At 41.2% G+C, this 12,394-nt stretch overlaps 1 protein-coding gene across 1 annotated transcript; it reads left to right on the top strand.

Annotated features, from left to right (window-relative positions):
* The first annotated feature begins 467 nt into the window (after window positions 1-467).
* LOC148119869 (serpin B9-like) lies at window positions 468-11,529 on the top strand. The gene is made up of 6 exons (XM_087896703.1): window positions 468-635; window positions 1,329-1,466; window positions 1,894-2,011; window positions 6,260-6,402; window positions 8,570-8,725; window positions 10,442-11,529. Exons 1-6 carry the CDS (start codon window positions 468-470, stop codon window positions 10,844-10,846), a joined length of 1,128 nt encoding a protein of 375 aa, XP_087752829.1. The 3' UTR covers window positions 10,847-11,529.
* The last annotated feature ends 865 nt before the right edge of the window (window positions 11,530-12,394 follow it).

Here is a 12,394-nt window from a genome sequence, read left to right as displayed (position 1 = left end):
ACATCTCAGAGGAGTCTTCACAGGGACACACAGAATTCAGCTTAGCTGAATTCAGGCTAGAAGACCTAGATACACAGAGCTGTTTTTTTTCTTCCCTTCCTCTTCTCTTCCTCCTCCTCTTTATCTTCAACTTCACCATCTTCAGACAGAAGAATTGGATTGTATGAAAAGATTCCAGAGTCCCCCTCTCTCAACTGTGTTCTGTGTGTGCAGTCCTGATGATCTGACCTTCTATATATGCAGATGGGACAGATGCTAGTTTGGTCTTCTTCCGTGACCACACCTAGATAATAACCTTAAAATTGGAAGGACTGTGACTGAGGATAAAACTTAAATTTGAAATATTAAGTACTTAGGAGTTTTGAAATGAGAACCAAGAGTAGAGTCCCAGATTTCCCTGAGTCAGATCAGGGAATCATCAGTGCTGTGCTGAGTACCATTTCTCCTTTGCCTCCAGACTCTGCATCATGAACACTCTGTCTGAAGCAAACGGCACCTTTGCCATCCACCTTTTAAAGATCCTTTGTCAAAACAACCCTTCAAAAAATGTATGTTACTCTCCCGTGAGCATCTCCTCTGCTCTAGCTATGGTCCTCTTGGGGGCGAAGGGAGACACTGCAGTCCAGATATCTCAGGTAAGTTCCCTGTCACCTGACACCTGCTTCACTTGCCTAAGAGTTGCTGAGAAGGGAGGGTCAGAATACCGCACTCTGTTTCATGAGGAAGGAGCTAAAAGGAAGGAAGAGAATCTCCTCCAGTAATACTTCTTTCAGGCAATGATTTTTCATGAGAAATCTCTTGGAGAGATCTCAAATTTTTATCCAGACTTCACTTAGAAAATGGTTCATAAATAGATTCATGCTAGGTCATAGGTCACACATGATTAAGTCAAACTTCTAAGGAGACTGAGACAGGATGATCACAAGTCCAAGGTTACCTGCACAACTTAGTTCCAAATGAGATTTGTTTGTTTTTTGTGTAATCCATGGAAGGAGGGTGCTGCAATTACAACTCAGTTGTAGGACTCTTGGAGCAAGTTTAAGGCCTTATATTTAGCCCAAAAACTTTATTGGGGGGAAAAAAGATGTCAAAAATATTTAAAACACCAGTTTCTTAGATAGAATTCATTTTTTAGAGCAATAGATTTTCTAATTATTTATTGGAAAGGAAGGCTAATACTTGCTTTTTAATTGTTTTGTTATAACTCTTCCTTATATCAGAGCCTTATGTACGTCACTGCTGTAACCATCTCTTTAGCTTGCAAATTCTTTTTACAACCAAAATGCTTTATTACTGATGTCATACTATTTCATTGTTTTCATTTACAGACACTTGGTTTAAACACAGAGGAAGACATTCATCGGGGTTTCCAGTGTCTTCTCAGTACCCTGAACAAGCCAGACAGAAAGTACTTGCTTAGAATGGCCAATAGGATCTTCGCAGAGAACTCTTGCGAATTACCCCCAGTAAGTTGTATCAGTGGGATGATTAAAATTGAATTCAAAAATGTGTTGCTATAGATTTCTATTGAAGGTCCTAGAGTGCTTGAGAAAATTAAGAATCAATTTCTAGCGAATGTGATGATCCATATTTATAACAGTTGCTTTTAGAATGATGAGACAGTAGGGTCATGAGTTTTAAGCCAACCTAAGCTACACAAGGAAACTAAATTCAGTAAATTTGCCCGAAGGTCACAATTTTAAAACTATACCTTGAAATATTTCAAGCCTGACTATTTGTAATTTTCATTTATTTGTGTCTTATTATTCTCACTTACGAAGGCCTAGTAAATGAAGATGTTTGGTCTTTGCCATTATATTCAGATGATTGGGAAGCTTGCTAGCTAACAATTTATTTTGCATTGTTATTTCCCTGAACATTTTCTCTCCAAAGCCCTATAAGGAGTCCTGTCTTCAGTTCTATCACTCGGAGCTGGAGCAGCTGTCCTTTGCCAAAGCTCCAGAGGAGTCCAGGAAGCATATAAACACGTGGGTCTCCAAACAGACTGAAGGTCAGAATTTCAAGTTATTTTACACCTCACATTCTTGTCCTTACTATCTACCCTTCACTCTTCTTCCCTCCCTCCTCTTTCTTTTAGCTTCCCTTTCCGCCCCCCATGGACTAGACGTTATTTCAGGAAATCAAAGGGATTCAGACTAACATCATTATATGTGGTATAATTCAGACCTCAGTGAAATCATGGAGATTTTATTCAGACACTTAATTTTGAAAAATAGAGTTATTTATATATTTATTCAGGGCAGAGGGATGATACAAATGTCATGAGAACTCATGGGCTTGATTTCCAGTCGAGCAGCTTACATTATAAGACAGGGGTCGTCTGCAGTGTTGGCCGGTCATGTGACTCTACTATGGAGATTCATGTGGAGCTCTTACTCAATAAGTCTTCCCTGGGCTCCTTCTTCCTATGGTCTGTGTTTCCCCGGCCCCCACCACCATTATGTCTGAAGAGGATTCCTGCTTCTGATTCCACCCTTCCTGTCTCAGATCCCTCACTTATTTTTTTTTATTAAATTATAAAAGTTTCCATTTCAGCCCCTCCTCCCAACACCCTCCCACTCCCCCCACTCCCTCTCCTCCTCCCTCTCCATCCCCTAGAGCAGTCAGGGTTTCCTGCCCTGTGGGAAGTTCAAGTTCCTCCCCTCTCCCTCCAGGTCCAGGAAAGGTGAGAGTCCAAACAGACTGGAGCGCCAAAATCCAGTATATGCAGAGGAAGCAAGTCCCAGTGTCATTGTCAATGGCTTTTCAAAAAGGCTCCGGGCCAGCCACATTCAGAGAATCTGGTTGGATCACGTCCTCGTTCAGTCCCAGTCCAACAGGCCTTGGTGAACTCTCATTATATCAGTTCCCTTGTATCAGTGGGTGCTCGCATCCCTCGCAGTCCTGATTACTTTTTTAATTTTCTTCATCTTTCTGTTCCTCATTTGGACCGTGGAGTGCTCAGTTCGGTGTTCCAATATGGGTCTCCATCTGTATCGCCATCCAACGTCGGATGAAGGTTTCCTCTGCCCTTGCCTTCTTTGCTCACGTTCTCTTTCCTTCTGCCTCTTATTTGGACCTAGGGAGCTAGGTCCAGTGTTCCAACGTGGTTCTCCGCCTCCATCTCCATCCATCGCCAGATGAGGGTTCTATGGTGACATGCAAAATATTCATCAGTATGGTTGTGGGCCAAGACCGGTTCAGGCACCCTCTCCTCTGTCCAGAGAACCATCTGGGGATCTCTCCTTGGACCGGGGATCCCCTTTATAATCAAGTCTCTTGTAAACCCTAAAATGATTCCCTTAGTTGAGGTATATACTTGCCTGATCCCATATCCATCCTTCCTCCCTCCCCCCATCCCAGTCCCCCGATCTTTCCCCAATCCTCCCCTACTCCCTTCTCTCTAACCCTCTCCCTTTCCGACAACCCTCCCACCCCCCCATGCACCCGAGGTTACCTGGGACTCTTGTCTGTTTCCTACCTCCTGGCGGATAGCTAAATAATCTTCATCAGGTTCATCTTCTTATTTAGCTTCTCTAGGATCACGAATAATAGGCTCAAAGACCTTTAATTATGGTTAGAATCCACTTATGAGTAAATACATACCATGTTCCTCTTTTTGGGTCTGGCTTACCTCACTCAGTAAAGCGTTTTCTATTTCCATCCATTTGCATGCAAAATTCAAGATGTCATTGTTTTTTACCGCTGAGTAAAACTCTAATGTGTATATGTTCCACACCTTTTTTAACCATTCTTCTATTGAGGGGCACCTAGGCTGTTTCCAGGTTCTGGCTATTACAAATAGTGCTGCTATGAACATAGTAGAACAAATGCTTTTGTAGTATGTTAAGGAATCTCTAGGGTATATTCCCAAGAGTGGAATTGCTGGGTCCTGAGGTTGGTTGACTCCCAGTTTCCTGAGAAACCGCCACACTGATTTCCACAGTGGCTGCACAAGTTTGCATTCCCACCAACAATGGATGAGTGTTCCCCTCATTCCACATCCTCTCCAGCATAGGCTATCATTGGTGTTTTTGAGTTTGGCTATTCTGACAGGTGTAAGATGATATCTCAAAGTTGTTTTGATTTGCTTTTCCCTGATTGCTAAGGAGGTTGAGCATGACCTTAAGTGCTTTTTAGCCCTTCGAAGTTCATCTGTAGTGAATTCTCTGTTCAGTTCAGTACCCCATTTTTTAATTGGGTTAATTAGAGTTTTAGTGTCTAGTTTCTTGAGTTCTTTGTATATTTTGGAGATCAGACCTTTATCTGTTGCAGGGTTTGTGAAGATCTTTTCCCAGTCAGAAGGTAGCCTTTTTGTCTTACTGACAGTGTCCTTTGCTTTACAGAAGCTTCTCAGTTTCAGTAGGTCCCATTTATTTATTGTTTCTCTTATTGTCTGCGCTCCTGGGGTTCTGCTTATGGCAAAACAAAAAACCCAGGATAGCCAAAACAATCTTATACAATAAAGGAACCTCTGGAGGCATTACCATCCCTGACTTCAAACTGTATTACAGAGCAACAGTATTGAAAACAGCTTGGTATTGGCATAACAACAGAGAAGTCGACCTATGGAATCGAATAGAAGACCCGGGTATTAACCCACAAACTTATGAACACCTGATTTTTGACAAGGGAGCTAAAGCTATACAATGGAAGAAAGATAGCATCTTTAACAAATGGTGCTGGCATAACTGGATGTCAACCTGTAGAAGAATGAAAATAGATCCATATCTATCACCATGCACAAAACTCAGGTCCAATTGGATAAAAGACATCAACATTAATCTGACCACTTTGAACCTGATAGAAGAGAAAGTGGGAAGTAGTCTACAAGATATAGGCACAGGAGACCACTTCCTAAGCAGAACCCCAGATCCCTCACTTATATGTGGTGAAATCAGCCTTGATTTCCATTGAAAATACTCCATCAGGGCTGCTCAGTTACATTGACCTAAAAGAACCTTTCATTTGGGTTGAACCTTATTTGTTTTTATTTCAAAGATAACATATTTGAGAATTGGACTCAGAGATCTTTGAGACCATTGTCTGATATGTAAACCATCCAAACAGCTCTATACCAATAAGTACATTCCTATTTGTGCTAACAGAGTAACAATAATAATGAGAATCTTTTCTTAAAGGCTCCGCAATTATTTGCCCATTTTTTTTGCTAGAATTTTACTTCTTCTACACTTTTGATATTACAAATGAGTAGGATTCTCTTGACCATTGATAGGATCTCCCTTAATGCAGAAGAAGGGAATCTGTTCTCTTGCCTATGTCGTTTGCTTCGGTGATGGAGAGTGTAGAATAGTAATAGCTATTCAGCAAACTACTTTCTGCCTTTGAGTCTCTGATATGTTGTGCTCTGCTAGAATTGGGCATGGCCATGGTATTCTAGATAAGACTCTGTATCTAACATTAGTTTATTACTTCATGATCTCTAGAGGAACAGAATGATATATAATACAGATAGAATTTAAAAGATTGGCATACAATATTTTGGCTGAATAATCCCACAGTGACCAACTACATGTGGAGAATTAGAGAATCTGAGAGCTATTCCATTGTCTCTAAGTCTGGAAAACTTATCAGACTTATGCTGGCATGGAAAACCTAGAATATTCTCGAAAGCCACTGGTTTCTGTCCACATGAAGGTCAAAATTACTGAGTCCCAGTGTCAGCTAAAACTGGCAGTCACAGGGCACAAAGGGCATAGATGCACTCACCAGCAAGGGCTGAAGGCAGGCAGGCAAAAGCAGGCTGCTTCTCCCTCAGTCCTTTACTCAGGCAGCACAGGAAGGCATTGCCCACTCTGGAGAGCATCGTCCCCCTTAGGTCACTTTCCTGGGAATTGTCTTCCCAGGCCTGCCCAGAGACATGTCTCTTAGTTGATTCAGACAGTCAAGATGGTAACCACAACAGCATCCAAGGTTAAACATTAGTCTCCTGTGACCCCTTCCACATTTCCTGCTTCTTTGTTCTCCATCCTGGAGTCACTTTTTCTGCTTTTTCCAAACCTGTTCTCCTTGAGAGACTTCGAAGTCCTTCAGCATACTCACCTTGAGGATGGTCATTCGGTGCACATGATCTCCAGTCATACATGGATGTTGGCATCTTGTTTTTTTTTTTTCATTTTTTAACGAAATTTAGTAAATTTGGAACTGTGATTCTTGAATCTACCCAGATGCCACATCAACTTATTTCTCGCATGTGTGTAAAATGAACCTGAAGGAAGTCTCTTTTTTTTCTCAAAAGGGAAAATTCCAGAGTTGCTGTCAGGAGGCTCCGTTGATTCAGAGACGAGGTTGGTTCTTGTCAATGCCTTATACTTCAATGGAAAGTGGCATCAACCGTTTGAACACACACTCACAAGGGAAATGCCCTTTAAAATAAACCAGGTATGTAACAATACACAAAAGTTCATGGCAGTGTTACAAAGAACTTGCATGGAAATGCATAATGGTGAATGTGTAGGGGCTCAGTAGCACAGATTCAAAGTCCTGTGGGTTGCTGGACTTGATCTTCAGCCTAGAAAGAAAGAGAATAGGGAAGCACAGAAGACCATTAGAAACTAATGTTTCTGAATGAAAGGTTAAAACATAGACAACTGATTGAAATATAGAGCATTAACTGCCTATATTATTTTTTATCTTTTTTGGTGGCAATCACTGCTTTTGAAAACTTCTTATGTGACCTCAGCTTCTAGCTCATTCTAACCTAAATTCTCCTTATGTTCAAGAATGCCAAAATGTAACTGCTTACGATATATTAGTATAATATACATGAAGCATGATGCATAGCAGAAAGGAATATACAAACATTACTAACATTTAAACTATTGGCCGATTTATCATTATTAAGCAGTATTTACAGGTCTCTGTAAACAATGAAACAGAGTGATTCAATTTCAGTGATTTCAGTTTTAATTGCAGTATATTTAATTGCTGTTTGGAATAGTTTACTCAATCTTTAAACAAATGAAATTTAAAGAATTTTGCAATGTTAAACTGTTCATTTCCTTTTTTATTAGGAGTACTTTAAAGTCTTTAAACCATGGCTTCTTTTATTTAAAAATTTATATAATTAATATAGATGCTCTCTAATAACTTTTTAATGTTCATTATACCATTTAAAGATTTGACAAGAACTTTCTTCCTGTGATGGATCATCAGAATATAATTGCATCACAAAGCTACATGGAGATGTGTTCAGAGGGTCTCCAACTTGTAGTAATTTAATTAATTCATTCTGATTGGCTGTCAGGATGTAGCGCCAACCTATGCCTGTCAGTGTCTGTGCTCTGGAACTTTTAATCTATGATGAGTTTGAAGGCTGTGAAATATGGTAAATCTCTGAGCATGTATGCTCCTGTTAAGAGCCTGTTTTCTGAGAGGATGTATCTGTCTGCAGTATTATTTACACTGCTTTGAAAATATCCCAGTCTAATTTCTGAAAACTTTTCTGTTATCTATAATTGATTATGCTGCTTCCTTAGGTATAATGACTGAAAATCATAAATGGTAAAAATCCTATTTCTGGTGTGTTGGTAGCCATCTTTCCTTTAGAGTAACAAGCTATCTGAGATAATCAACTTAAATTAGGAATTATTTAATGTAGCTCATGGTTCCAGAAGTTTTGGTCTGGGTAAGTTGGTCAAATCACTCCAGGTTTTGGTGGTACAGTACAACATGCAGTGAAAATGCATGTGGTGTTTGGTCACCTCACATCAGTCAGGAAGCAAAAGAAAGAGTGATTGCATTGTCAAATTTTTTTCAGGGGCAGCCCCTCTCCAAAATCTAACTTATCTCTAATAGGCCCTATCTGCTACGGTTTTTGTCCAGATCTCAGTAGGTGTGAACCTGTGGACAAAGACTTTGAAACATGAGCCTTTGTGGAACATTATAGACAAAACTATGACTTTAAAATATTAATAATTGAATGACACATTTCTCCTGCTGGTAACACATGATGTTTCCTAAGTAAATCCCTGCTAGGTTGCTGTTTTGTTAACTGGAGACAAACCGGAGCCATTTGAGAAGGACTGGCACTTCATGGAGAAACTGCCTTCATAAGATTGGCCTTGAGACAAGTCTATGGGGCACATTTCTTAATTAATAATTGGTGTGGATCCATCCCATTGTGGGTAGTGCCAACCCTGGGCAGGAGGTCATGAGCTGTGTATGAAAACAGGCTAAGAAATTCGTGGGGAACAAGCAAATAAGCAGCACTCCTCCCTGGCTTCTGCCTGAGATCCTGCTCAGAATTCCCTCAGGGATGTGACCTGAGAGTTGTAAGATGAAAGACCCCTTTTCTACCCATGCTGTTTTGGTCAAGGCCTTTATCACCACTGTAGAATCCTACTACAGTTACCTATGTGCTTACAACAACTATTTTTTTTAATGAAAACAGGAAGAGACTGGAAGACATTAACTAAGTGTTCACTGGACCATGATTAGTGTTTTCATTCTGAGTGATGAGAACACTCCTGGCATTAACTTCAGCTCATTTGGAAATCTTTTGACCTCTCTCCATAATGTATTTTATGTCCTGAATTCATCTGTTCAGAGTGAGAAAAGACCAGTGCAGATGATGCATCAGGAAGACACATTTAACCACGCCTACGTGAAGGAAGTACAGGCACAGGTGCTGGTGATGCCCTATGAGAGTATGGAGCTGAGCTTTGTGGTCCTCCTTCCAGATGATGGTGTGGACCTCAGCCAGGTGAGGCAGGAGAATTTGTATTATTTGACACTCTAAATGTCTTCTAGAAGAGTCTAGTGTCTATTCTCATTAGAAGATGTTGGGGGATCTAGGAATCCTTTCCGTAAATTCTCAGGTTTTACATGGATTTAGTCAGCCCCATGTTGGGACGCCAATTTGTTGGTGGAGTCTGCTTGTTCATTCTCATCCTCTCAGCCCTAAAATAATAAAAGAAATCTATATTATTTGCAATACTGCTTGGCCAATAGCTTAAACATATTGCTTGCTAGTTCTTACATCTAGTATTACCCCCATTTCCATTATTTTATATTGTACAATGAGGCTCATGGACCACTAGCAGGGTTTCAACTGGCAGCTTGCATCTTTCCCCTCTTAGGCTATATGGCATCTCCCTGACTCTGCCTCCTTTCATCCACCCTCTAGATTAGTTTCCCCTCCTAACACTTTTCTGCCTTGCACAGGTAGAAGGCAGCTTCTTTATTAACTGTTGCTACTAAAACATATTCACAGCATATGTAACCTCCCACCAAGAAGAAAACTTAATGTTTTCACTCTGGCAACTTCATGGAGAGTGGGTAGTACTAACAGTCTGAGCTTCGAATTGTGTGCAGGCACAAGGCTTTGGGACCAAAGTGTGTTCAAGACTCCCACTGTGGGTTGTGTGACCTTGCCATATATTATATCTTCATCAGAAGAATGTGATGTGATGATCACTACCTGATAGGATGAAATGAGGGGAACTCAGGCAGCAAACGTAGCACAGTGCTTGGAAAATAACACCCCTCTGTAAATAGAACTTTGTCATGATCCTTGTTATTATTTTATTTTAATATAATAGGACATAAAATATACAGAAAAAATAGTGCACTTTAACCTAACAAAGTGGAAGGGGAGGAGTGACAGCTGCAGACAGAAGAGTCAGGCAGATCATTATGGGACTTCTTGGTCTTCCTTGCAGCTGGATACCCCACAATATGTCAGCCAGCCTATTAGTGGAGGGCAGTGCAGTGTGAAAGATCTAAGGGGTCTTTGTAATCAGAACAGCTTCCCTGGCTCTTCTCATTCAGCTCCCTAATCGTGGCATGGCTTCTCTAGTGTTAGTTAGATTTTCATCACTGATAAGATGTCTGACAAAAATAACACAGGAAGGGAGGATTTATGTAGGCTCACGGATTCAGAGAGCTCATTTCAAGTTACCTGTCTGTATCTTATGGTTCCATTGAGGCAGGGGCACTTGGCAGACATTATAAGCCTTTTAGTAATCGGGAAGCAGAAAAATAAGAAGGGACAAAGACACAAGAATGTCCTTCATAGGTAACCTCCAGGAACTACTTCCTTCATTCTTCTAGACCCCCTGATGCCTAAGAAAAAGGTACAAAGAGCTGAAGAGAAAGCATTCACAATGGGAGTCTTTTGAGAAATTTCACATTTAAGTCACACAGCCCAGAAAATGCAGAGAATCTAACCCGGGATAGACCTCCCTTCCAGTGGGTTTAGGAGAAGATGGCCAGGTCTTTCTACCCCCAGGGTGATGGGCCTCCATACCCATCAGGGAAGCCACATACTAGCAGGACAGTGGGACACTCATACTGTCTGGCCATGTGAAGAGGCAGTGCCTCATGTGGGATGATGGAGGAGTCTGAGCAGGAAGTGCTTCTGAAACTCTGAATAAGACCTCAACTGTGAATCTGACAGTCTCTAAATCTGATTTGTCAGGTGGAAAACAATCTCACCTTTGAGAAGTTAACAGCCTGGACCAAACCATACTATATGAAGAGAATTTATATAAAGGTTCTCCTTCCAAAATTTAAAATGGAAGAGAATTATGAGATGGGGTCCATGTTTAAGCACTTGAGAATGGTGGATGTCTTCCAAGGAAGCAAGGCTGATTCATCAGCAATGTCTCCGGAGAAAAACCTGCGTCTGTCCAAGTTTGTTCACAAGAGTGTTGTGGAGGTCAATGAAGAAGGCACTGAAGCTGCAGCAGCCTCGGCCATCATAAGTTATGACTGTGACCGTGAACCTGCCTTAGCTTTCTGTGCAGACCGCCCCTTCCTGTTCTTCATCAGGCACAATGAAACCAATAGCCTCTTGTTCTGTGGCAGGTTCTCCTCTCCATAGGCACAATTACTATGTCAGGAACAGTTCCCAATTCAGCATCTTGAGAACTCTGTAACTCTGTGAGGATGGGCATATGGCAGAACCATGTTCTAAGGTGAGGGCACATTTCTCCTGGCTGTCTGATCTTCTGATGCCCTCATTTGTCTCCCCCTTTCCTGACATTCATCTGTGCCCTCTACCAGATCTCAGGGCAACAGAGTGCTTTGGTTCCCTGTTATGTAAAACAACAAAAGAGGCAAAAAATTCCACAAGGTAACCACAGAGTTCTCTCAGGTGACCCTAATAAACACCCCTCACACTGCAGAGACAAACCATGCCAACTATATACACTGTGCTTTCCTGGCTCCTCAACTCTTGCCATCACTTGTCTTAATCTGCACACATCATAGCAAACACTTCTGTGGATGATGACACCTATTGTAGTTTTCCTAGTGATTGGTCCTTAATGCACATTTTAATATTACTTTTCTTTGTTGTCCTCCAGTCACCAGGTGTGTGCCCATCACTGTGCTAGACTTGGGGACAGGAGCAGGCAGTGTGGTCCTCTAACAGCTGGATTTTACTACTTTCTCTCAAACTATCTATCTGCCATGACAGCTACCTTGAACTACCATATTTTCTCCTTGCAGAAGTTATGATTCTGTAAACTAGTGTTTTTCTCCACAAGCAACTGTAATAGTCAAATTCTGTGACAACCTTAATGACCATGTCCAAATAAATTTTGTTTTCTCACCAAACTTGTATTGTGCTGGATAAATAACACTGTGAAATCTGAGTTTGCATTTCCTTTAATTAAAAATATCAACCTTGGGTAAGGATGCAGAGTCAGCAATAAGCTGACAGAATGTAATGATAGAGAGTCAGAGGGCGTTTGGAAGACAGATAGATACACAGGTAGTAGGGAGGAACTTTTTGAACATCTCAGGTTTTTTCTTTTCTTTTCTTTTCTTCTGTTGGGGGGGTTGTTGGAGCAGAAGGAAGAACAGTTTTGGAAACACTGACAAGGAGTAATGATCAGCAAGTTGCTCTTCAATCTCTGACTTAGCAGGTTTTCACAAGCCTCTGACTCCTGAGTCTTATTGGTAAATAGAACAACGGAGGTTTATTTCAAACTACATCTATTGGCAGGGGTAGGAGTCAGATCTGGTAGGATATAAAAGTCCTGCTGGGCTACTACTAGAGGAGCATGTCAGTAACTATGGTGTCGCAATTATTGGCTGAGACAGCAGTAGATCCAGAGCAACCCCCACCACTGCCCGACACAGGCATGAATCCACCACCTCCACTTGTCATGGTGGCTTTGATAGCCAAGTCTCAAAATCCTGCATCTCTGAGGGTTGTGGTCACTGGGTTCAAGTTAGCAGGGATTTGAATGTCTTTTGGGTAAAGACAATGTTAAAATATTGTTTTATGTTGTCCTGCTACATTGAAACACTTCTTCCAGAGTTGGAAAGTGACTGTCCTGTTAGCAGATCCACCTGGGTTTGTGGCAGGAAATAAAAAAGTGAGGCAGAACAGCTTTAAAAAGATAGAATAGTAGCTTCACTT

This window comes from Myodes glareolus, chromosome 14, assembly GCF_982192425.1.
Source record: "Myodes glareolus chromosome 14, mMyoGla1.1, whole genome shotgun sequence".
NCBI classification, from domain to species: domain Eukaryota; kingdom Metazoa; phylum Chordata; class Mammalia; order Rodentia; family Cricetidae; genus Myodes; species Myodes glareolus.
Note: the sequence above shows the minus strand (reverse complement) of the source record. Positions and strands in the feature narration are given on the sequence as shown.